The sequence below is a fragment of the Centropristis striata genome, chromosome 1 (genome assembly GCF_030273125.1).
Source record: "Centropristis striata isolate RG_2023a ecotype Rhode Island chromosome 1, C.striata_1.0, whole genome shotgun sequence".
In the NCBI taxonomy this organism is placed as follows: domain Eukaryota; kingdom Metazoa; phylum Chordata; class Actinopteri; order Perciformes; family Serranidae; genus Centropristis; species Centropristis striata.
In genome coordinates, this window is record NC_081517.1 from 38,447,597 (window position 1) to 38,474,708 (window position 27,112).

The 27,112-nt window shown below is 43.1% G+C and overlaps 1 protein-coding gene and 1 long non-coding RNA gene across 2 annotated transcripts in view; one reads left to right on the forward strand and one right to left on the reverse strand.

The window, feature by feature from the left end:
- Positions 1–27,112, reverse strand: part of bnc2 (basonuclin zinc finger protein 2) — a 181,780-nt gene that overhangs the window by 82,915 nt on the left and 71,753 nt on the right. Inside the window, exons 2-3 of the mRNA XM_059341647.1 lie at positions 20,496–20,864; positions 16,888–16,950 (exon numbers count right to left, since the gene is read on the reverse strand). Of these exons, the coding sequence (XP_059197630.1) occupies positions 16,888–16,950; positions 20,496–20,864 (432 nt within the window). The remainder of the gene's footprint in view (positions 1–16,887; positions 16,951–20,495; positions 20,865–27,112) is intronic.
- LOC131978134 (uncharacterized) lies at positions 13,888–15,183 on the forward strand. The gene is made up of 3 exons (XR_009394934.1): positions 13,888–13,955; positions 14,739–14,858; positions 15,059–15,183. It is a non-coding gene; the product is annotated as an uncharacterized LOC131978134 (long non-coding RNA).

The following is a 27,112-nucleotide window of genomic DNA, read 5'->3' on the forward strand; positions in this document are numbered from 1 at the left end:
CACACACAAACATAGACACACACACACACAATGACAATATGCTAACACTAACACTAAGCCAGTGCCCCCTACAGTGCCTGACACATTGGGGGAGTGGGAGCAAGCTTCGCTGGTAGCATGCTTTACTACGCTTTGATATGCACCAGTCATTAAAAATAGATGGCGAGCAATCATTACAGGCATCGGAATTAATCTAATTAGCCTAGCGCACTAGGCCTCTCTGGTATGGGGGGGGGGGCATTCTGCAAACAGAGCCACCCGGGCGCAAATACAGTGTAAGCAGAGAGGGCTAGGACGCTACGGGGGCTGTGGTAGAGGGAGGGGGATAATCCGCCTTGACTTATTAATACGCGCAAACAAGATTTAGCTCCTCAAAGCAAACAAATGAAGCAAGTGCTAAGAAGAAGGGGGGGGGGCAACAGAGAGCGACATGGAGAGAGAGTGCAACATCGAGGGAGAGCAAGAGGAGATAAATTATTTAAGCCTGCGCGGACTGTATGGAGAGCTGCAGCTACCAGTGGTAAAAATGGACTTAGGGCCAAAAAAATGTGTGCTCTTCAGTCCATGGTTTCACATTTGGAAACAATTTTTTTTCATTGTAGTTGCACTATGAAGAGATCTTACTGCACTTCAAACCTTGAAGTTGAGATTCAGCAAGTCACAACATAGATCACAATCTGCTGACTGGTAATTTCCTCCCAAACACCACCAACATACAAATGCACATTGCTGTCTTGCCTAAATAGATCACTGTTAGGGTCATTGTGGACAGAAACGAGTCCTCTATTGACTCGATAGCCGATTGAGTGCTTAGCTCGCGACCCTTCTTGACCCCTGTCACGGTTAATGACTGCTGCAAGGGGGTATGGGTAATAAGCACTAAGGGAGGGTGAAACATCCCTTCTTTTTTTACCTATAGGCTAATAACAGTCATGACGTGGGTTCAGCTAAGCAGGGGTCCACACTACCATGATTAAAATTAAACATAACTTGTGGGATCTTTTACCATCTGTTTGTTTGCTTAAAAACCTTCTTAGCAGGAGTTCAGACCAAAAATAGCAGTCTTAAAAAATAAAGGCAAGGCAGGCTGTGTTGGTGTGTTAGTGTTGCTATGGGTACTGGTGAGAAAATGTAATATATTCAGGAAGTCCAGTTTGACTCTGAAGGCTTATCACAGCGAGTACAGTTTTATCAGCTGGTGCGACAATTGATCAATCCTTAGCCCCGCCCCCTTTTGTCCTGGCTGCCAATAACAGTTGAGCAAACTTGGTAGCAGGCAGAACCTCAGTCAACTACCTTCATCCCTGTTATATGTCCTTATTGAGACGAAAAGCAAATTTTGAAGAGGGTTGAACGATGTCAGCCAGTCCGTTGCTTACATATTTGGAAATTACATGAATTATCGTTTGACAGAAAAGATCAAGGCTAACATTCCTTTGTTTTTGATATTTATGTAAGGATGCGTACCAACCCAAAGTAACTTCTTGTATTATTTATTTAAATATACTTCTAAGACGTCTAACATCCTAATGGGTAAACTACTTGTTATATATTGCCTGAAGCCCAGAAACTATCTTAAACTATCTAACACACTTCGGCAACCTGCCAAACTGAACCGATATCACTATGTTTCTTTTTGTCCAGCTTCTCCGACCTAGCAACAATAATACGGGGGCGTGGGACTTTGTTCAGATCAATTAATAATATTTGATTGGCCACACATGATGAAGTTGTAGTGTGTTCAAAGTTGAGTTTGGACACCTGCTGCACCAATGTCTCATTGAAATGAATGAGGAGGATGCATGCCTTCGTTGGTCCGAACAGTTTTAAGGTCTGAGCTGGCAAAATAAAGCATACTGCATTATTTTGGCTAATTACACGTCTTCCTTTTGCTATTAAATTGTTTACAAAGTAAAATCTGTCAACATTTATTCTCACTCATTAGTCCCCTGAACATGACAGGCAGAGGTGGCAGCAGTGGTTTCGTGCTCCGGCTCGACACAGTGCCAGTCTCTCCTCTCTCAGTGGGTTTGTTGGCCATTCTTTCATCCCAGCTCCTCTAATGCTAGCAGACGGTCATTACCATCTCTTTGATAGTGAGGGTCCCAGCTGTGTTCAGGGGTCTAATACCCCTCAACCTCTGTCCCAGTGTGCCCCTCCCTCCTTCTTCCCTCCATCCATCCCTCCATCACTCCCTAACACAGCCAGTCTGGAGTTGCATCTGAATAAAACCCACAGGAGAGAGGTGGGGAGGGAGAGGAGAGAAAAGAAAAGAGAGAGGGAGAGCTAATACCAAATCTCAGATGACCAAACCAAACGAAAGTCTATCAAAAGCTAGCTCAGCAAACACAACCGCCATACTGATGAGGAGGGAGCAAAGCAGGGAGTGAACGTGGCGAGGACGGAGGACTAAAGCTTAGTTTACACATCACTTCAGGGAAAACTGTGTCTTTACGGCTGCAGCACGAATCATTATCTTCCAAATATCTTCATCCACATCTGCAAATATCTTGCAAGTGGTGACCAACACTGTAGGTACTTACAGTGTGAAATCAAGTCTTATTTTAGCTACATTTTGAGGAAACTATAAATTAATAGAAATTATAAGAATCTGCAGGCCTTGTAGCTGCTAACAAAGCTGACAGAACGCTCACAAGATGCTTGTGAGATGCACGTAATAAGGCATAAAAAAATTACAGATATACATAAATGTTAATTAGACTTTTAGTCAGGAGTAGAGTAGAGTGCCACGTTATAGCATTGTGCAGTTTTCTATTTGTCTGTTTAACAGGCAGGAAAGTAAAAGCAGGAGCAATGAAGGGGACAAAGACAGAGGGAGAGAGGCGCATATATCTGTTTATGTGTGAATAGATGGTATCACAGAGTGGTCAAGTGTAGCATGTTTTTCAAAATGAAACATTATTTGCTGCCATCATTATTACACTGCACATACAGAGACACACAAAAATGGAAAGATAATTAAGAGAACTCTAGGTGAACTAGAGTGCCATGCGGAAAAAGACACAAGCTAGAGAAAAACCAAGAGACAATTTCACCAGCACCTCACTCGCACGAAGGACATAATAGCGCTGAAAGCAAAACGACTCAATGAAACAGGAAAAGTGTATTTCTTGGAATCCACTTACACTCAAATTACAGTGACATTCTTGGCAGAGCTCGCAGCACAGCGGTAATACAATGTACTGTAGCGAAAAAGAACTTTTGGGACACTTATCAGGGCTATGACATGAAAGACCAAACTATTAACATGCAAAAAGAGAAATCACAGGAAGGAATCAAATCAACCAAAGAATAGGGGAAAAAACGGGGCATGTTTTCTTGGCAGCACTGAAATCCAACAATTTTTTTTTCTTTCTTCCTCTCCCTCCTACCCCTCCGTCACCAGGTTAAGTTACAGACATGAGGCGAAGGAATGAGGGAGGCAGAGTGGTAACATACGGTACCATGAGGAGCGAGACACCAGCCCTCCCTGACATGGCGTGCACCGAGCGAGAACCCCTCCCTGGCCCCCACAAGCAAGCACACACAAACACACACACACACACACATACACATACACATACACACACACACACACACACACAGTATTTGGACAGCATATGTACCGTACATATACAGGCCAATCTGCCAAATACAAGCAGATGATATGATTGTGCTCTTCTGAGTGTACACACACACACACACACACATACAGTCTCCACTTCACGCCCCCCTTGCTTCACTTCCTCCCTCCCTCTGCGGCTCGCTCTGCATGCGTCCTGTCATATCTCCTCCAGCCCATAATTGTCCCAAGTTATGGTGCTTCTTCCTGCAAGCCACAGTTTAGGGGAAGTGAAATCCTTCTAAGTGACTGTCACAATGCATCAGCCTCAGGCGAGGGACGCACGCTTGCTCACTCGCTCCCCCCTCCCTCCTCCCTCCTCCTCCTTCCTTCAGTCCCCTGGCTGCGTCCCCCCATCCCCGCTCACTATCCCTCACTTTAAGTGTTTTTCTTGCTGAGATGCTCCACTTGTGCTTTCACTCCGTTTCTCTCCGTCGCTCTGTCTCTTTCTTTTTTTTTCTCCCAACACACTCCGCTACTTCCTCCCTCTTTCTCTCTGTCCCCTCCCTGCATTCAACATGAAGGGTGAGCTGTAGTCACAACATCACACTACCATTAGGGCCCTGCCTGTGACCTGCTCTCCGCTCAGTCCTTGTTCCCCTGGCTGCACCGCCCAGGAGAAGCAGAGGTTGAGTTCGCTTCTACTTCCCGTTTCCTTTGAAGGGACGGTCACTCCTTGACATACTTTCACACACACAAAGAGCGGAGCTAAAGGAGATCAGTGTGTGTCCTCCGGACAGCCAGCGTGACCTTTGTCGTGACCCTGGCATGTCACAACCCTGTGATGCATGTGTCACTTCTTCTCTGCCGCTGACCTTGGTGCTCACGTCTCTGTCACCCAGGCAGAGTAGACACACACACCCTTGTTTCTCTTGTTGCGCCTCACTACACACAAAAACAATGACTGCTCCTTCCTGTCAAAGACACTGCCGATTCCAAGTTTGGCGAAGGATTAAAATTTATGGGTTCGGGCTACAACTAACAATTATTCTATTGTTGATTAGAGCTGCAATGATATGTTGATTAATAGATTCGTTGATAGTTGACAGAAAAATGATAAACTATTTTGATAATCAATTAATTGTTGGAGTTATTTTTCATGCAAAAATTTCAACAACAAAAAAGCTGTTTTCAGCCACCGAAACTTTTAGCGATTTTATATCATATCAAATTGAATATTGTTTGATTTTGGACTGACAAAACAAGAAATTCTAAGACAGCATCTTGGATTCTGTAAAAAAAATTTCACTATTTTCCGACATTTTATAGACCAAAGATGAATTGATTATTCAGGAAAATAATTGGCCTTATTATTGATTAATCTGGTGATACATTTGTGAATTCCATGATTATTCATTTAAAATGACGATGAACCATTCAAGGCGCAAAGATTCTGTGACGCGGTGCCAACATAAAGACTTCTTTTGTGTTTGTCCTTAACTTAAAGACTTAAGTAGTTATTATTATGTCATCAAAATAGTTCCTGATTCATCTACTAAAAGTTTTAGTTCTAATGTAGCCACAATAAACACCAAACAGAGCATGAAATATGTGTATTAAGATATAATAAAAATAAAACCACCAGATGTCCCTTAACTGTTGCACCAGGGGGTTGAACTAAATCAAGCAAATATAAGAAAAGCAAACAGCCGAAAAACAGCACTGTGGTTTAAACTAGCGGGGAGATATGTGCTTATTTTGGGCCACAATTTTGTGTATGTGTGTGTACAGCCGTGTGTACTGTATGTGTGTTTAGGTGCTTTTTCCTCTTAGGTGTTTTTCTATTAGCCCTGTCAGGGCCGGGATCAGTGCTTTATTGAGCATTTTATTGGAGCTGTGGACAGATCAGTCGCCCATCAACCTTTCATCGACCAATCATGTGCAGTGAGGGGAGGGACCTGGGAGGTCTGGCAGAGATGGACACTCTGCAGGGGAGGAGGCGGGGGAGTCGGGTGGTCACTCACTCATCACTTGGACGCAGTCCGGCACTCAGTGTGTATACGCCTATACGTGTGTGTGTGTGGGGCAAGAAGAGGGTCAGTCACTGGTCACCAGATGGTAACTGTTTGGGCTGGACCACAGCAAGCAAGAAAGAGAGGGACAGTCTCTTTACTCTCCTTTCTCTCTCTCCTCCTCCTCACACGCTCACACTCATACAACAAACCATGAGAGTGATGGGTGATAATGGAGCAGACACTAACAAATCTGCACCTCTTGGCTAGGGGCCTTGACTCGGACTCAGAAAGCCAGACAGTCTGTCCAACTCATAAGCCCAAGTACAACACACCATCACACACTCAGCAGACAGAGGGACCAGTGACCCTTACTGTATGCTGCTCAGTTTCCAGAAGCACTCATTTGTTGTTAAATGACATTTACACCAGTGGAATTCACTGCGGTTAGCTCGTAGATGTATAAGCCATTGCTTCACACTACAGGAGTCGGGTGAGTTTTAAATACAGCGAGCCGAGCAGGAACCTTGTCACTGTGTGTGGCCTTACAATGTGCAGGCTACTGCTGCTCTGGATATTAGTTCTTCTGTATGTCTGGCTATTAAATACCAATCCCCAGCCACACACACACATACACCACTTCCCTTCCAGTCTCAAAGTCAGGGACATAACAGTTTTGGCTGGCAGTATTGTGTGGGCCACAAGAAGTAGGAGAGAAAAACCAACTGTTCTTCTAGGTGAAACCTTCCAGCTGGAGACAGGAGAGGGGGAAAATAGAAGCAGGCGTTTGCCAGGACAACCATGGAGAGAAAAGCAGCTTGAAGGAGCACTTGTGACCGAGAACAAGAGGCAAGGGCGTCACTCTGTGTCGAAAAGGGCTCAGATTAAAAAAAATAATGTGAGCAGTCTTCAACAGATGGAATTTAAGGCAATGTACAGGGGGATCAGTATGAGGTTGGAGTGGATAATAACAACATGTTGGGGGAATAAAATGCATAATGGGGCATCAAAAGGGAAAAGTGTAGGCTACTGCAAAGTCGTAAAAAACGAAATACTCAAAAATAAACCTAAAATTAATAAAACTAATAAAACATTCCCGCACAAGTAGCAGTCATCTATATGCATCCACAACTGAAACTGATTTTTGGGTCAGTTATTTTAGTTTGTTTTGTCATATATTGGGGTTTCTTTTAGCTTGCCTTACTTTTTCTTTCTCTGTTTTTTTTCTTTCAATTATGCATATAAAATAAATAAAAGCATATGCATATAAAAATATAAAATAGTGTGTGGACCTTACACCACAAGTTGACATTCTAGCCCTGAAAATTTTCTACAAGTTGCTATATTTATTAATTATTAGATAACTTGTTTTTAAACTAAAATTAAGCTTCAGATCAAAATGTTTTTGATCACAAGATTAAGGGACCGCAAATAAATATTTTTAACAAGTCCGGGTACAGACATATTATACTCTGATTATACTCGTAAAAATACATTATCTCTACCGGATACTTGTTTGATTCAAGTAATATGCTCAAACCTACAAATTATGCTTTTAAAAAGGGTTCATAACGTTTTAAACAAGTGGTGAAGACGTGTCCCAAGCATCCCCAGTGTAAGTGACACCTTACTGGGTAAAGGAGCGAGTCAATCCTACAGAGAGAGAAGACAGGAAAGTGCTGGAGGACAACATGAAGCAGAAAGAGGTAAAAATCAGAGTAGAGTGAAGCAAGACGGAGGGAGTGAAAGACTGCGAGAAGGAGAAGTTAAGAGCGAAATTGTAAAATACAGAAAAGAAAGGGAAAGAAAGAAAGTAGAGAAGCGCCGGCAGCTGGACTTCTCCTGCTAATTCAGCACTTTAACAAATCAATGCCACTTGAGGAGTACAATCCGCACCCTGAGCTCAGCTAGACGCATCAGTGAGACTGTAGGCGTGTTTGTGTGTATGTGTGTGTGCGCCTGGAGGGTTGATGATGTTAGTGTGGGGTCGTCCACAGTAGTCCACATTAAGGTCCAGTAATGTGTTAATTTATAACTCTATCACCCCGGAAGCCTGCATTATCCATCTGTGTCACACGCTAGGCCTACTATATCTATCATCCAGAGGGGAAAAATGGCCAGTCCAGAGAGATTAAGCCACCGGTCGCACAATTTCTTCTTTTTTTCTTTTCTTTCTTTTCCCTTTAGCCTTATCTATAGCATCTTTCCACACCCCTCTCCCTTTATCCTCAGCTCCCCAGGTCAGGGTGATCAATTAGGGCTTGACAGACTTCTCAGTCCTGGCTGACCACTGGAGCTCCAGAGGCCCTGCAGACATCACTATCTACCCAAAGACGAAGCACTTACACTGGGCTTTAACACGGTCTCTCTCCCCTGGCCCTGGAGGCCTGTACGGGTGGCTGTTTGGATATCAGTGATCAGAGATTGAATTACACTTCACTGTGACCTTTGGGAACTCAAAACGTGTTGCCATAGGTTGACAGAACAGATTGTGAAAATACAGAATGTAAATGTGTGCGTATGGGCAAAAATTGGCTCTGTTTGAAAAGACCCTTGACGTATTTAAGTCAGTGACACATAACTCAGTCTGTCATAACACTGCAGGAGCTGTAATTTTACAGGTTTCCACCACCGCTTCTGGGCAATATTGTTGAAATTTCCATAAGATATTATGTAGCAGGAAAGTATACTTTTCTCCTGTTGACGCAATACATTACGGTTGTCAAAACATGCAAACAACATACTGTATTTCTTGAGTAAACATGGCTCTGCGTGTGTGTAAGTGTGTGTGTTTGTCAGCTTGTGTTTGTGCGGGTGGCTCATGCTCTCTTTGTCAGTAGCAGCAGGCACTAATAACACACAGGGGGAAATGATCAATACTCACCCTCTCTATTCAATTTCACAACATCACTACTATCACCGGACACGCACAAACACACACATTAACTCGGGCGCACATGTTCGCGTAAAACACGCTGACGTGAATGCAAAACAAAGAGCCTTTGACTAACACATGTAGCCAGAGGGCTGGCGAAAGCGAGAGAATTGGCTTCGGTGTGAATGCGAGCGATGCATTAATATTTATTTTGTTAGAAATACTCCCCTCTATCCTCGGAGAGAGGTAGCGAACACGAGATACAGAGGCTGAGGGAGGGGTGGTGGTGGTGGGTGGGGGGGTGATAGGAAAGACAAGCAGGCAATTCCACCTTAAAAGAGTGCAACAGTCATCACGAGAGGAGAAAGGGAATCTGCCCATTAAGACTAAGTGGATGTCTATTAGATCATGGAGGTAAGGAGGTGGGCATTTACCATCAGTCCAACTCACAAACAACCTTGTCTGCCCCTGGACCATGCCAACGGCTGCGAGTGTAATATAGAGCCGTTGACATCATTTAAAGTTTCTCATAAAGTTAATAAAGCGTCTTTTTTTTTTTTTAAAGAAATGGCCCTCTAAACTCTAAAGTAAGTTAACTCATTCTCAATTTAAAACTATTTACTCTGAGAGTGTCTGCCAGGGACGTCACCTCTGCGAAAATGAAGGCAATTAAAAGACTATCAAAGTCACCACCCAGTCCTGTGAGATCAAACAAACCCTGTGCCCTCTTTCTACTTCTCTCCCTGTCTGTCCCCTCTGCCCCCCCCCCCCCCTCCCCCCTTTCTTCCCCAGTGTAAACCCCCCCATTCTTATCACTGCGGTACAGTTAATCCTCCCTCTCCTCCTCCTCCTCCTACAATCGCGGCGTCCCTCAGGGGAGGGACGCGAGAGGCTAAAAGGAGGGAGCACATTTGCCACTTGCCTGCGACACATAATACGGAGCAGGCAATCAACTTTGGCTTGACATGTATTTGCTCATCTCTGGGACACACACACATAAACGCACACACACCCCACCACCACTGCTGGGAAATTGAAGGGTGAGGGTGGGGGGTTTGATGGAGGGAGGGGGGAGCCTAAATTAACACTTGACATTCAATACGGTCAGGTCCTTAATTGGCCGGGGCCTTCCTGAGAAGGCAATTTTCTATTCCCCAAACTGCCCCCGCACTGCGCCATGTGCCAGTGTCATCTGTGTATGGATGTATATGTGTCTATGTGTGTGTGAGGAAGACAGAAATTGCATCTGTGTGTAAGTATGTGCCAGAGAAAAACTGAAACAATGAGTGTATGCATATATCTGCGTGTGGCTGTGTGTGTGTTTGAGTCCGGGCCCTTTCCTGAGAGAGGCCCTCTGGTCCCTTCCCTCTCTCTAATGAGGCTGGATGAATTAGCGCTACGTGACATGATTTGAACAGCGGTGGCCTCCCCCTCTTCTCTCCCTCCCTCCTCTTTGTCCTTCTCCCCTCCTCTTCCCCTGCTCTTTTTTTTCTTCTCTTAAAGCAGTGACAGGCATCTGGTGGCCGAAAAAATGCCAGGAGCAACCCCGCGGCTCTCGCCTTTGTGCGTGCTGCTGCTTTACTCCACGCGTATACACACACAAACACACCTAGATGTTACACACACAATGAAACACTTTCCTCCCGTTCCTTTTCCACTCCTCACACACGCAGACTCACTTGCACTTCCCCGCGGATCCAGTTACAGTTGATGTTATTACAGCTTTCAACCTGAGAGGTATTAGGCTTCCTTTAACAGATCTGACAGCATTTACAACACAGGCAAGTCGACGCCTCTAATCGCCTCTGTGACTTCAGCCTATTACCAATTGATCTCAAAGAGAGCCTCCTCCTCACCTTCTCACTGATGCACAAGCTGCCGGCTCCTTTTCCTCTTCTTTGTCATAATGCGCTATCTTTCTTTGCTGCTAGATCCTGTAAACTTGACTGCTCTTTAAGTGCTCTCATTTCACCTTTTTCACTGCAGTAAATCTCACAGCCGTTTGTTTATGATATCTGTATTATTTATGGTATGCTCGCCCATTGATTGGGCTCAAAGGATCACCTTTGCCCTCAAGAGGCCCCGTTTTAGCTACGATCAAGATGCTAAATTTACCAGCTTTATGATCGTGCAGAAAAATAGCAGTAAATCGGGTGATAAATCCCCTGTTGCCACCCTCTTTACAAATCTAAACTGATCAACAAGCTGTGAAGTAATGGCCTGGATAAAAGAAACAAAAGCTCCAGATTTTTTTTGTGTTGTTTTTTTTTGTATTTGGAGGAAACATATCAAATGGATTAAACGCCATGAAATATTAAATGCCAGTCAGAGTCGCACACATCATGCAGCGAACGTTGTTCCAACAAAGCACTTATCGCTGAGTGCGTTTCCCGACAATGGAAGAAGCAGCTCAGGCCATTTACAGGGAAAACATCAACATAGAGAAAGCAAGTATACACATATATGTGTGTGTGTGTCTGTGTCTGTGTGTGTGTGTGTGTGTGTGTGTGTGTGTGTGTGTCAACAACACTTTAACACATACTGAAAATCAGCTTTTGTCTTTACAAGAATTCTCACTTTGTCCCATTCTAACACACTGAAGCCGTCACTTCAATCACACAATGAATGTCACAAGAGGTGCACGGCCAACAATGCGTGGTGTCAGAGGTCACGCATGGTGGCCCCCCCACCCTCGCCGGGTGCCACGGATACAGGGTCAAACCAATTGATGTGTATCACAGTAGGCTAATTAGATCATTTGTGACTTAATTGACTTTATAGATTGTTAGAAAGTGAAGCGCGATGCTGCTCGATATGTGATCGGCTCACATGCAGAGAGGTTCAATTCAGCAGGTACGCTCAGTGACAACACACACGCAACCCAGCCCACACACACACTGTGGTATTCCATTGTGCTGCACACACACACACACACACACACACACACACACACACACACACACACACACACACACACACATAACACATACTCACAAAAACAAAAAGCCACCCAGAGTCTCAGTTTGCCAGAAAAACACAAGCTGTGGGATGCCAAGGCAGCTGCATTTAACAGTGGCCATTAAACGTTATTAATCCAACAGCGCAAACATCTTTACAAAGTCAGCAGAGAGCACAAACAAACGCTTACACATGTTGCTTTAACACTTTGCTCGCAACAAAAAGTAGCTAATGAGTTCAGACTCAAGTTTTTTTTCAGAGGGTTAAAATGGCAACGTAGTTCGGAAGCAATTTTACACATAAAGAAAAGACATAATAGGAGTGTGTGAGAGCAGGTATCTATGTCTGTAGGACTGAATAACTTTGTGTGTTCGTTGGCTTCAAGCCTACCACAGCCTGTACCACTAGCCTCCCTTCTCCAGAAACCTCCCTAAAATCCTCCCCGGGCCTCTAGCAATCAAATCTCCACGGTAAGCTGGAGACAGAACAGAACAGAGCGGAGAGATAGACGGAGAGTGAAACATGGGAGCGAAAAAGGACTGAGAGAAAGAAATGAAACAGAAAATAGTGGGGGATAAAGCCTCTCTCCTGCTCGCCCTCACAAACATAAGCCAGAGAGTTCATCGTATGCATTAAGAGATTTATTTATTCTTGCCTGTGTGCAAACAAGTTCTCCTCACCTCACATGTGAACTGCAGACATGAAATCACCGTTACCTGTCGGAAAAACCATTTTCTTTTCGCACAACAACTTTGGTAATTTGCCAGCACATCGAAAATGTACAGTACAAAGAAACACACACACTCAACAGTACATGCGGGATTAGCAGGGAGGAAAGAGATGGAGTCAACTGTGAGCCCTGAACAAAATTACCATAATTATCCATAACCATAAATAAGCCTGATGATGATGATGGTTTTAACAATAATAATAGCAATTCACCCTGAGTGCTTTTTCAAATAACAGTGACAGCATTAGCCACACAGCCAACAGAAAAATGAAAGGCTCGGTGCCTTGAGAGCTCTTCTTCGCTGCCATTGCTGATGGGGCAAATTGGCAGGCAGAGCGAGCAGACAGGGGTCCTTAAGACGGATGTAAAAATAGTAGGCTGTCGATTTGCCCATTGCGCTGGCTCGGCTCCAAGGAAAACAAAATAACAGGAGTTGAGGAATAACAGGAAAAGGGAGAAGCCGTGGTGAAAGTATGCCCAAGTTCCTGTCACTTAGCACAGGTCACACCTAATGTCACCTTCCTCTGGACACAGGACGGGAAAGAACAGCCTCTCACAACAATGTCTCTGCCATATGGTCGCGTCTTAAAATACTACAGCAAAATAGATATGTTTCCTCTGACTCTCTCTTTTCACTTAAGTCAATTTGTGTGATGATCTTCGCTGCCGGTGGCGATCTCTGGGTCACCAAAGCCAACACGGGCCCCTCCCAGCTCTCAACACCCCCCTGACCCACTGCCACTTCACACTCACACACACACACACACACAGAGAAGGCACAATTATACTTCAACCCTTTCATAACTGCCTGGACCTTGGTGACAGCTGCTGCATTCCTGCCGTGTCAGAGTGTGTGTGTGTGTGTGTGTGTGTGTGTGTGTGTGTGTGTGTGTGTGTGTGTGTGTGTGTGTCGTTGCCCTGGCCCTGTGCTTGTGCTTATGTCCCCCCTCATTAGCCAGTGGCGGGGTGGTGACATCCTGAGCGACTGGCCCTTCAAACACACACTTCCTCTTCACACCAGCGACGTCTCCCCACTGCAGGAAACTACCCAAAGACAAATAACCAACAGCCCTCTTTTGAAAGAAGAAATGTAAAAAAAAATGAAAGAAGGAAAAACAGGGAAAAAGTGTTCAGTTGCTTAAACAGTTATAAGGAGAGAATAGGGAAAAAAACAGCAGTGGGAGTGAAAAAAAATTGATCAAACTAAAATCAAATTAATCTGCACATCTTTTCCACAAAATTAGTATGTATTTCTTCAATTTGTAATATTATATATAATTTTACATGCCACACACATGGCTGAGTTAACTAAACTCCATATTGAACTGCCACACTGAACACTAGATTAATTTAAAACAAATCAAACTAACACGACAGCCTGAAATGCCACTCGAATCTCCTTACACGTGAAGATTTCTATTTAGATTACACTACTCTATTGATTATTTTGTGCAACTTGCATAATAACAGTAAATAAAAAAGGAAATAAATATTGTATTTCTTCTCCTTTTACATGCACATGCCCACACAGAACTGAAAGAAGTCCCTGGGAAAGACTGAGCTATAGTAGATTTCAGCACTCAGCCCTCTGATAAGAGCAGAGCAGATGGCTTTGCATTTCCATCCTTCCTCACACACACACACACACACACACACACACACACACACACTTCCCTGCCAGACATATGATAAAGAAAGCCTTTTGATTTCCATGATGGTGTTTCTACGTTCTGTATCCTTCCCATTATTCAGGCATTCACCATGGCGGTGAGGCGGCCGTCTCCTCAGGAAAAACAGGAAACAGCTGACATGGAACCCGTGAGTGATGCTCACATGATTCTTATTGATCGCTGGTTGCCCCAGGTCTCGCACACAGACTCAGGGTCGGTGCTTACCCATAACGCTTGTCCTGCAGGGCATTACTGCATGGCTACAGAGGTTACTGTATGACCCGGGACACACATGATCACGGCCATGTGCAAGACTGTTTTTGTTTTTTTCGTTTTGTTTTATTTTGGCAAGATCATGCATGTAAAGATAAAAGAGAAAAAATTGAATTTTAGAAAAATGCTATTATAGTAAGAGATGCTGAGGCAAAGAGAGGAGAACGGAGGCGTCTGTGTGAGGAGTCGTATTGACGGATTCTCACAGTCTGACACTGTGTAACACTCCACAAAACCAAACCAAAAAAAAGGAATTAAAATCACTTATATTGATTTTTATCCACTTAAATATATACTGTAGACGTGCACTGTAGATGCAGGCGGAAAAATGTTTGTTAAATGGCATAACAGGGAAAGAAATCGCATTAATGTATCTCCAGATTTCAATAAAAAATAAAAGCTTTGTGACGCAACCTTTAAAAAAAAAGCCAGTTGAAACAAGTTAAAAGTAAAAATGTTGCGGACGTCATATCTCCCTGGTTGGTGCCTGGGTAAATATAGTGGGGACCACAGCATGAATGGGACCTTGTACATCCTCCTACTCCGTCAAACTAGATGGGTTCTTAATAGTACGCACACACATACAGTAAATATACAAGTAGCTGCAGCCACCTTCCCACTCAATCTCACTCGCCCATTTCTGTGCTCTCTCTTGCAGAAATAATGCTGCCTTCAGGAAACACATCATCATTGTTGCATATGCACAAAGACAGAGAGAGATGCCCACTGACTGACGCCTTTCTCAGCACTGGTTATGTTATCTGGACCCTCTGGAAAGGTCAGTAACATTGCAATAATTGCAATAAAACAGTGTAAGAGCCAATCACAAGTTTACAGTGAGGGACAGGTGTTATAGGTGGGATCTGTTCTCCAATCAGGCTGATTGAGAGGCGCACCCAGTCACTTCCACTTCTTGAAAAAGCATTATCCGTGTGTCTTATTATAAATCCTAACACCCAGAGAGGTCTGTTGTTACAGATCTCAAGAGCCCTTTCTATCAAGACAGTAGCCGCAGAATAAAACAATGTGATTTAGCATGTGAAGGAACCGGTGGAGGAGATTGAGTTTTAGGTATAGTCGAGAAGAACAAAAGAGAGAGAGAGAAAAGAAGGGAGAGGTGAGGTGTGGGAAATAAGAAGAGGAAGGAAAAGCAAAGGAGAGAAGAAGAGGCAGCGAGAGACAGAGACGTAGAAGAAGAAGAAAAAGAAAAAGTAGTAATGGGGGAAGTGGTGCGTGTCTTTTCTGCAAATCTCCTCTTTCACCTCTGCTCTCCTCCAGCTCTCCAGCCAAGGCCAGCCAAGAGACACTTCACCTCGCACCCACACACACATGGAGCCAGAGCCAGAAACACACACACACACACACAGGGAGAGGACACACACCCACAAAACTGCACACGCTCACTCACTCTCTCTCTCTCTCTCTCTCTCTCTCTCTCTCCTTCTCCCTCACTCTCTCTCTCTCTCACGCACACACATACACTGACACAACTGGCATATGAGTATTTAGCCACCCACTCAGAAAAATAAATGGCGAAAGCACAGACACAAACGCCTTAACGCACACATGCACGTACGTAAACTCCGGCACACACATGCACGCTCGACACCAGATACATGTACGTATAGGCATCCATATGCTATGTGCAACGACCCATCAAAGACAGACATGGAAATAATAACAGTTGAGTGTAACGACGCACACACACTCTCACTGACTGTGGATAATTCTTCACATATGCATCAAATCACTGCCTCCAGTCCCGCACTATGGCAAGAAGCAATGCACATGCACCACATATGCAACATGCAACATGCCTGTACCCTACTGTGTTAACACCGTACACACACACACACACACACACACACACACACACACTCAACCCCTCTAAGTGTATCAGTGTGTTAATAGGCAGATTAGCGCGTTCTGTGATCTGCACTGAAGAGGATAATATCAACCTCATTTCTTCAGTCAGACAAAACAAAGCAGACCATGTTATTCCACTAATACGTCTGTCATCATGTCCTGAGAGCTCACAGAGGTTTAACTGGTGCAGACAGAACTGTACAGGCTGCACTGCATTAACCAGATATATGGAATAAGGGAAAAATCAACCAATGTGATTGTTAAAACTGATCCAAACAAAAAGTTTAAACACAACACACGACAGAAAATATTAAAGAAGGATGAAAATGGAAAAAGTGAAGCCAGACATGAGAAATTTAGAGCAGACATTTACATGGCAATTTTACATATTTACATGACGTCTGCCAACAATTTGATTCTTTAATAAAAACCGGCATTTTGAACAAATAATCGTGCAGTTTCTCTTTTTTATTAAGGTGGGAAATAAATAAACATTAGTCATTTTTTTTAAATGGATATAAATGTTGTTTTTATTACAAGATTTTGCAGCTTTTAGTTTGATTTTGATAAAGTCTTTCCAGCATCTTAATTTTTTGCAAATACATGATGCGAGGAAAGCAAAATAATATAGGCTCGTTGGTGAGATTTTAATTTCAAATTCATAGAAATTTTTCAGAAAGTGGAAAAATGCATAAATGAAATTTAAAGAATGCAATAAAAATTTAAATTCTAAGGAAATGTTAAAAATTGATATTATTATTAGAAGCCTGTTATTATTTGCTTACTATTATTATTATTATTATTATTATTATTGTTGTTATTATTATGTACAATTCTGCACATTTTTAAATTGTATATTTCCACATTATATGATACATTATTGTTCTGATGCAGCAGGCAGCACTGATAGCAGACAGAAGCAAGCTGTAATGCCACTGTACCTCTTCCAGGTCTCGGCCCATAGTCGACCTGTCGCACTTCAAAGGAAGCCGCGTTACAGCACCCTTGTAAAAAGAAAAGGGAGAGGCTATTTAGATATGGTTTGAGACTGAAGACATACCCTCATTTCTTGCTGTAAGCCTGGGTGGCAGCACCACATCCTCAGGTGGAGGTTAAGGCACATTTTTTACGAGCTTTTTTCTAATCCTTGACTTGTTCCCACGTTTCCTCCGTCTTGAAGCGGAGCAGAAAATAATAAATAAATAAAAGAGACGCGGCCTACGGCTGCTGTATTGTGAGAGAATTATCCCTGATGAACCAATTAGGCTCGTAGTATCACTTAACTGCGGGCTTTTTAACTTGCAAGGGTCGATATTCACAGCCACGCATGTACAGCAGCGGGTCAATTAAGGCTCCAAATATTATCACTCCGTAATGCCTGGGAAATAATTCAACTCCTAATTAATGCTCTTTTTTTTACCTCCATAAAAACAATTATGAAAGTTCCCGCCTTGCAAGTGTTTTGTAAAATATGCACTAATTTCTGCACATTAGGAAGCTGAGAAAACAGGCAGTATTTATCCAATCCATTGCATTGATTTCATTTAAATTGCATGCTCGTGTTGTTTGCTGTTGACACTCGCGTGGCTTATGAATCTCCTGCTTTGTGGTTTAAAAATAATAATAATAAAAAAAGTTTGTGCAGAGATTAAGGCCTGCTGTGAAATGATTTGCTTGCACTCCTGCTTTTATCGCCACTGTTGTTAATTCCGTTAGATTAGACACACACGCAATAATAAAAACGATTACATGTAGTTAGATTATCAATATGCAATCCTAATACCCCAAACTTCATAAAAGCACAATAAAAATATTTAATTCACCTTTATTTTTCATCTGTTTTTCCAATTTGTAACAGTATCACTTCCAGCAAAATATACGAGGGGGAAATGGTTATTTTCATTGAAAACATCTAAATAAATATGAAAATACATGAATGTATTTATTCTGAAATTATTCACATTTATAGCCGAATTATAAAATACATTAAAATGTGTTGAATTCAGGGATCAATCAAAAATGAAATCAATACATTCTGAGATGACATTCGTTTTCAAATTAAAATATGTTTTATTTCAGTAATTTTCTTCACGCAGGAGGAGACAGGTGCTGCTCTCTTTGGCTTAATTTTGTTATAAAACAACGTAAAGGGGAGAAAAATAAATCAGATCTCCTGATTGATAATTTTATGGTTAAAATGTTGACTTTCTTTACTTTGATCGATGTTAATGCACCGAGTTGAACAGACACCTGCTGTAAACCATGACCTTATTTATTTACGTCATTCCAACCGTGGTAGGAAAATACCTGCATCCCATGTAAAAGTGCTATTTTTTTCCTCATTTCTAAAGCCTTGCCTCGTGTGTGCGTGTGTGTGTGTTTGTGTGTGTGTGTGTGTGTCTGTGTGTGTGTCCGTGTGTGTCTACGTGTGTGTGTTTTACAAGGAATGTCCAAAGTAGTGCCAAATGTTTGGTGATGCCCTGCTCCTGCTCCTCACCACAGCTGCGTGCGTCCTAAACGCACTGCGCACAGCTGCTCCGCGTCTCCATCGATCACATGGAAATATCATTTGGCCTAACAACGATAAAAATAAAAATAAAAATACCGCATCCCTCGTGTCACCTAGTTGATCTTTAAGGGAGAGAAAGTGGAGGTTTTCAAAAACACAAGCCCATAACGCATTTCTCCCCTCCAACACCCCAGGGTGCGCCAGCCTCGGCAAACACAAAGTCATTATCGGTTAGATTCCAAGAAGGCGAAGTCTGTCAAGGAACAGGCGCACTTCGGAGAATTTATGTCATGCCTACTAAACATGGGAAGATGTCTTCTAAGTGGTACGAGGAAGGATAAATAACAGCGAGTCCCACAGCTGATTATATTGAAACAACGGTGCGCATTTGTAAAAAGGATTGGGGATGCAAACGTGGGGGTCCCAGCAGATGCTGAGCGCAGGGGCCCACATCCACCTGCTTCATACCGGGAGAGGAGGAGAGGAGAGGAGCGCTCTGCTCTCCGGCTCTTCCAAATCACTCACAATGGTTCTTATGATCGTTTCTTTAGGACAAATTAAGCTGCTAAAAAATATGAAGTTGCATAAAAAGTGCATGGGTGCTATTTATTTAAAAATGTAATATTTAGTAGAGATTACGCAGAGGGAAATGCGTAAAAAGGGGGGTTTATTTTATGAAGAAACACAGCAATATTGTAATAGATGCTTTAGAAAATGTGCTATTCCATTAGTTTCATATTTTGTTCTCAACACATCAGGTTCACCTTCAAGATTACACCTCTGGGATTTAAAAATAATAACTACACGGGCTGTAAATAGCGTCATGGTGACAGGATAAGTTTCTCATCGTTTCCAACACAGAGCCGCGGCTGTTGCGCAAGAGAGTGTGTAACAGCGTGCGCATGGTACGGAGAGCCTGCAGGTCCCGCTATGATTAACTGCAACCTAACAACCATCCTCTATCTTTACTGTCTCCCCCTCACACACGTGCGCGCGAACGGATGCACACACACACACACACACACACACATACACACACAAACACACACATACATACACATGAACAGAACTCCTCTTCCCTCTTCTTACCTGACATTTACGCACAGAATCCCCAGTCCTCTTTAAAAATAACTCTCTTGTTTCTAACTTTAGATTTTGTTTTTAAAACAACTAAACAAGAGAGAAATTCAGTGTAACATCCACGAGAAATGTCGGGAGGAAATGTGGAGTTTCCTCAGCCGGTGCAAGGCTCCCCGTTATCATCATGACTTTTCCAGGCGAGCCTGTGTTCATTCACGGCTGCTCTGCTGCTCTGTAGCCGCGCGAGGAGCTTCCTGCCTCGGCCACATGAAGTCAATTAGCCGGTCCCAGAGGGGTGCCCCTTCCCGAGTCTTTATCGGCACTGAGGTTACCAAAACACTGCTATTGCTTGCTTTTAAACTCCACACCGCTTACAGACCAATTACGCAGACTTAAGCATGTATGTAACGAATCCAGACATGGCATAATCCATCAAATAGTGAAATAAATGAACTATCTGATTTTTTTGCACTAAAATGTGTTTTTTTACAAACACACAAGATATTACATTTTTAGTTGTTTTATGGGGCAGAAAAATGACTCATGCATTGAATTAGTAAAATTAAAAATGACACACACACACACACACAGAGGCTGCATGAATGAAAACGCTTTCAGACATGGTGTGTGTAGAACAACAAAACTGAGACATGCATACAACATCAAATCTGATATATACCAATAGCAGGGAAAAAGTTGCAAAAATTGCATGTAAGGATTATTAATTCAAAAATATCACAAACAAAACATTGCCAACAATCAACCCCTTAACCTCTAAATTACATACACACACCTACTGACACACATCTTTTCCACACACAAACCAAGTAAGATCACAACAGCAAACATCTGAACGTACACCAAGAGAAGAAATCTAAAAGTTTGGTGCCTGGTTATAGAGTGAGAATGTGGAGCGAGAGGAGAGGCAGAGATGGAGAGGCTGAGGCTGAGCTGACGTACCTGCTGGGACATTCTGTAGAGGAGGTTGCTGTCAGTGCTCTGCTGCTGCCATGTCCCCATGAAGCCCGGCTGCTCAGCACTAGGCGGTCTGGTGCTGAACTGCATGGAGCTTTCGCCTGCTCCCTCAGCGCTGCTGCTAACGATGCTAATGCCACCCAGACCACTTCTGCTGCTGCTGCTGCTGGTGGTGGTGGTGGTGGTGCTGCTGCTACTGTGGCTACTGGAGGGGATGCTCGTGCAAACGCCAGCGGTGCCGGTGGGTCCGTTAGCCTTAGCTGGAGGTGGCCTGGGCGGCTCCAGGTCTGTGCTGGGCTCTTGTGGGACTGTGTCGCACTCACTGCCTCTCACATCCAACTCTGCCTCCTTGGACTTAGACAGAGAGAGAGGGAGAGACAGAGAGGGAGGGCAGGAGGGATGTGGGAGTGTGAAGGAGGAGAGAAGAGAAAAAAAAAGTCAGTGAAGGTGGGTTCTTTTGGGGTCGTGTTGCCTTTTTTTTGTCTCGCACCGGTCCTGCTTCTCGAGAAGGATAACAGTGAGAGGGGAGTTGAGGGAGTAGATGTGTGTGTGAGGTTTCTTGGCAGCTCTGGTGGCGGAGGAGTGTGTGTGGAGTTAATTCTCGAGAAGAGAGAGAGAAAAGAGGGCTTGCAAGTGAATTTCCTCGGGGGCCTCGTCTTGGACAGGGCAAGATGAGCAGAGCACTGGAGGTGAAGAAGGATGAGGAGAAGGATGAGGTGAGGAGGAGGGGAGGGGGGTGATGAGAAGGTGAGCAAGAATGGAGTAAAAGGAGAAAAGAGGGGGGTTATGGGAATTAGCGAGGAGGGGTGTATGATGTTGCCCGTGGCCTCAGTTTTTTTGCTTTAATCCATCTGTCAGTCATTTTGTACCTGGACATGGACTCAACACAAACACACACAATGAAACACATTTACCTGCATGCATGCATGCACCAATCACACATACTCTGATGTAAAATGCTTTAAAAAGTAGTAAAGAAAAAGTTGAACAACCTGGGAGCTGCACACTCAACACTAAACACATGCATAAAGACAAAAATAAATCTATTTTTTGTAATTAATACGTTTTTCCAAAGTGATAAGTGAGTCTTGAATACATATAAAACCTCTATTAAATTGTAAAAAATTAAAAAAAATAAAAGATTTTTGAACCAAACAAAACTAAATGTGAAACAAAAATAAACAGTTTCACACAAAATCTGTTAAAAAAAATCTTCTTTTTTTTAAAGGAAAAAATAAATACAAAAATGTCCCGTGAAAATCGCCACATTGCAAACAGTTTCAATAAAATGCATGAACGTCTCTTACCATCAATTCTGTGCCTGTCCCAGCAAAGTGAAGATGAGGTGTGGGAGTGAGCCACCAGCTATCCAGCTCTCCCTGCCTCCCGCTCCTCTCTCTTTCTCTCTCTCTCTCTCTCTCTCTCTCTCTCTCTCTCTCTCTCTCTCTCTCTCTCTCTCTCTGAGATTGTGTCCCTCTCTCGACGTCCGTGCCGTGCCGCCTGTCCTCTCTCTTTTCCTCTCTCGCTGTTTCTCTTTCTCTCTCTCTCTCTCTGACTCCTCTGTACTCCGCTGCAGCCGCTGAGGAACTGAACTGAGCGCCTGAGTCTGTCTGTATGTGTGTGTGAGAGCGAGCGAGAGAGCATGTGTGTGTGTGTGTGTCGGGCCGGTGCAGGCTCAACTGAGTCAACTGTGCCGCTCCACTCTGAGATGCTCAATGACATCGCGCTGCACGCTTCCTCACACTCACACACACACACACACACACACACACACACACACACACACACACCCCTCCTCTGCTCGGGGGAGGAAGGTGGGGGCAAGCGCCATCGCAGAGCAGGAGGAGGTGGGGGGAGCGTTTGTCCCCCTGCCTTATTACCATTTGCGCTGCGAGCGGCCAGCACGTCTCAGAGCAACTTAGTTCCCCTGAGGGACCATCCCGCCACACACACACACACACACACACACACACACACGCACAAAAATCACGCATGGTGCTTAGCAAAAGAGCTTTTTACCTTGAAAGACATCTTTAAGAAAAGCAAAACCGCTGCAGATTGTTATCAAGTATTTCTTTCTTTGCTCAATTTTTAAAAATGCAATATTGTAGATTATTTAATCTGCAGATGCTGTAATTGTAAGGCAGCAATAAAAAAAACAAAAATAAAAATAAACAAACAAAAATAAACAAAATATCAATAGACTTGTTATATCTCCCAAAAAACCTGGTGCCTTTGTTTGATTTTTTCCCACTCTAATGAAAGACTAATGGAACGCAGGCAATCTGCCACCAGCATGCATGCATATGAACACACACACACACACTGGCAGGCACACACACACACACACACACACACACAGGGAGGAAACCCCCCCGCGGAGGCTCTCAGATTTTAATTAAGAAAAAAATGAGGAAGAGGTTCCATTTTAGCCAAATTGGTCCCCACAGCAGCAAAGGTAAGGGAATAAAATGAGGGATGGAGGAGTAAAGGGAGGCAGACATGGAGAAAAAGACCCACAGGAGGATAAAACCAAAAAAAAAAAAGGAGGAAGGAGATCTATTCTTCCTTTGACACAGCGTAGGACACGTCTCAAACAATGAAGACATCCCCCCCACCTCCTCCTCCTTTCCTTCTCTTCTTCCCTTTAAATCTCCCATCTCCACCTCAGTCTTTTCACCCTACCATCATTAGAGAAATGACAGACCAGGTGCCTCAGTCCGCAGCGAGAGGGAGATGTCACTGTGATCTTTCCGCCGCCGAGGAACAAAAGATAGAGGGACAGAGAGAGAACTTCTCTCCCCGGCCGCATTAAATGGCTTCTGATGTATAAAGTCATTTCAAATTTTGTGTTAAATTGCTTCAGACAGGTGCTTGGATGTGTGTTAAAAGCCTTTTGTGCAATGTACTAATGGCAGTATGGTGTTAACCTTTGCTGACATTATCACACCGGTCGTTACTGTTATGTACAGGGGATTTCTGCCAGCAGAGAGAAAAGTATACAGTGTGTGTCTTGCCACTTTGAAAATGTGCAATTGTGTCTTTTGTCTCAAGCTCAATTTACATCTTCACTCCTTTCCTCCCAGCCTACATCTTATTCCTTTTTCCTTCTGTGATGATTTTCTCCACTTCCATACCTCGCTCTGTATCTCTTTTACTACCCCCCCTTCGTCTTTTCTGTTCTATTCTTCATTTATCTTTTGCATATTGGCCTGTACCTTGTCAGAAGCCACAAGCAGCCTTGTCGTAAAAGGCGTAATGTGTCACCTCCTGTCCATGTGCCGCATGCTCCGCTCTTAACGACTTATTGAAAAGGTAATGCACGAGGCTTACTCTAATTATATTAAGTGACAATTTAGCGGCTGAGGTTCCTTTTTGCTTTCCAGCTCACGCCTCTCTCCCTCTTCCTCCCTCTTCCTCCCTCTCGTCTATAAATGTGCCAGTCTGTGGGTTTTTTCGAGTGGCACTCAGTGTTTCAAGTCAAGCTGGTGGCTCAGCTTCTGACCTGACTGGTTAATGGCTGTTATTTGTGGGAGGGGGGGAGTGGACTCTGCCAATATTGCTCACTCTCCCTCTTTTCTCTTCCCTTTTTTTCCCCCTTCCTGCCCCTTTGACTCTGCTGATGGTAATGGCCGTGATGACAGAGGAAACGAGAAAAGAGTCACGGAATACGGAGATGGAGAAATTTAAGAGGGAAATAGAGAGGAAGAAGGAAATAGAAAGATGAGAAATGCTGGGAAGCAGGAAGATGGGTAGGGAAAAAAAGGGATGCAGGAGATTCGCAGGCTCCTTTATTAAAACTATTATTGTGCAGGACTTGAGAATTCCCCCCGGGGCAGGGGTCCATGTCGAAGCCCATATAATTAACTAGAGGCTCAGCTACGGATCAATTACCAGACAAGCAAGTGATAGCCGAATCAATGGAAGATCATCAGGCTCGTTATCAGTGTTGCAACTCATTAGAGGAAAAGTGAGGTAGAGAAAGAGGGGAAGAAAAAAAAGGGGGGTAGGGTGATTGGGTGAGGCAGGAGGGGAGGTCAGAGTTGGTGGCAGTGTGTTAGCCCCAGAGGCTGATGGGTGTGTGCTGGATACTGGTGTGTGACGTGCTGTAGTGCTCCTGAGCTGCCACTGACCAGTGACAGGGGGAGCCCTGCATGACAGAGTGCAGCCCGCTCTGTAGCAACAGCCACTGAGGCTTGTATGGATCAATACAAGTGTGTGCATGAGGTTAAAGCTCTGCCATAGCATCCTTACTCCCCAGAGACTCACACGCTCAGTCTGGGGTACACTCCTACAATCCAAGCAGTCAGAGGGGGATTGTCGAGATTGAAGAGTTACAGAGCAAAGAGTAAATTGTACTATGTTGCCCGAATGTAAAAGTGACCCCCCCAAAAGTGCTATGAAAGAAGAGTCCTTGTCTTTTTTTTTTCATTTTATAAGACGTAGCTTTTTCAGTTATAATTTAGTTGATTCTGTTATACATACACATAGCACATTTGTCCAAATATAACAACTTTAAAAAAAAAAAAAAAGATCAACAGAACTTTAAATGAGGGCCAGAATATGTCAAAATGTCTTAAAGAATCATGCAGGGTAATGCACAGCATACATGCAGCACCATCCAGTCCTCAATGCTCAATACATGCCGACCTTAGATATGTCTGAAAAAAATGCCTACAGTGTGTTAAAAAATATATATATATATATTTATTTATTTTTTAAATCACTTCAACGATTGGATTATCCTGCTTACATTGTGTTGGAGTTCTTTTTTATTTTAAGAAATCTTGTTTTTTAAATTGATGTTATTAAAAGAATATCTGAAGATTTTCTGAAATGATCAGCATCATCTTTTATCTGTGAAAAATCATCTAGAGTAGCATTAGGGGAAACAGGTCCAGTAATTGTTTCTATAAAAAATGTTTTTGAGTTAGTCATTGCTTCATTCCTTCCTTCATTCCTTCCTCCTTTATTTTGGCTCTTTTCTTGACAATGCATCACCTTGAGTAAAAATAAAGTCTTATAATAATAGATGTAGGCCAGCACAGTAAAAACTCTCATAGTACTCACATTCAGTGGGTCCTATCATTTTATTCAGATGTACTTTGGCAACAAGCAGCTTGTTACAACTCATGTTTATGGTTATTGTAAAGTGGCGACCTCTAGTGGCTGTAATGCAGTTCTCGTCTGCATATATTCCGCAACTTACCGATACGAACACTTACATAGCCCTCATTTAAATCATTACGCCCTAAAAGTATTTAAGTTTACTAGTCACTATTTCTTTCCTCTGTTCATGTAAAGGAGCCCCAGAGCGCTGGGGAGGCGGGGTTAAAGGGAACGGATGGATTGGAGAAGCAACCACAGGATTTATGTCACATAGGTAACTTAGGTTAACTTATTTTTGTACCTTAAGTTGCTGACAAACATACTTATTTTACCCCAAATCATGATCTTTTCCTGAACCTAACCAAGCTATTTGGGGGCTTAAACCTTACCGAAGTGCAACAGTTTCACAACATTAACCATGTGTTTAAAACTGCAACTGTACATTCAGGTGTGAGGACATGAACCAGTGTTCTTGCCACTGGTTAGAAAACGCTCCTGTGGGTCATATTAGAGTGTTGGAACAAACAACTGTGAAGCTTCATGGGTTGGAGGACTTTTTCAGTTCAATTATTGTTTTACTCATTCATTCATTTCTTTCTTCTCTTTCTATGTCTGTTTGCAAGTAACTAACTCTAATTTTTTTCTTGTCATCATTTTTATACAGAAATAGAGAGGCCAGCAAACTTAGTTTAGAATCCAATCTTCTCCTCTGCTGGGACCAAGTCACTGTTTTAACAATTACGTATGTTCCAAGTCTTTGCACTCAAGTTTCAAGTCAAGACAGACAAGTCCCGAATTTGTATTTATTTGTTGTAAAACTTGTGCCAACACACTTTAATAACATATAGCATGGCAAGGGGGAAGGTATCAAGTATTTTCAAGTCTAAAGTCCACATGAAGTCCAAAGTCATTGGTGTTATAGTCTAAGTCGAGTTGCAATGTTTTTTTTAATTTCATCAAGTTAAGTCTAAACTTATCAAATTTGTGACTTATTTCCTCCCACGCCTCTGGTGCATATAACTTAAAACTTGGAACTCTGACTCTTAACTCCATGGAAAATACCTTTATGATAATGTTATATAATACAATTCTGTAATTGGTCGAAATGGACATAATGCGCTCCAAGGTAGGCATACAAGTTGTAAATAGTAAAGTACTGATTCATAGTTTAAAAATATGCTTTAATGTAAAGTATTAATACACTAAAGCCTCCTTCGGAGCATGTCAGGTGAAAGAGAGTAAAAGAAGTACACACAGAGTAAAAATTTGACTTAAAACATCTTTCCCCCCCTTGACTGTAAGCTACAAGTGTGTTTCAGAATGCACCCTCCATCACTGAGCCCACATTATTATACCCATCAAACCTCTCAGCTCTGCCTGTTTGTTTCCCACACATTGACATCTAATGGGTCAAATAGCCCAGAAATTGGGTGCGACAGCGCTGTGTTGTTAGTCTCAAGAGAACCAATTCCCCTTTCTAAGCTCTTAAGTCT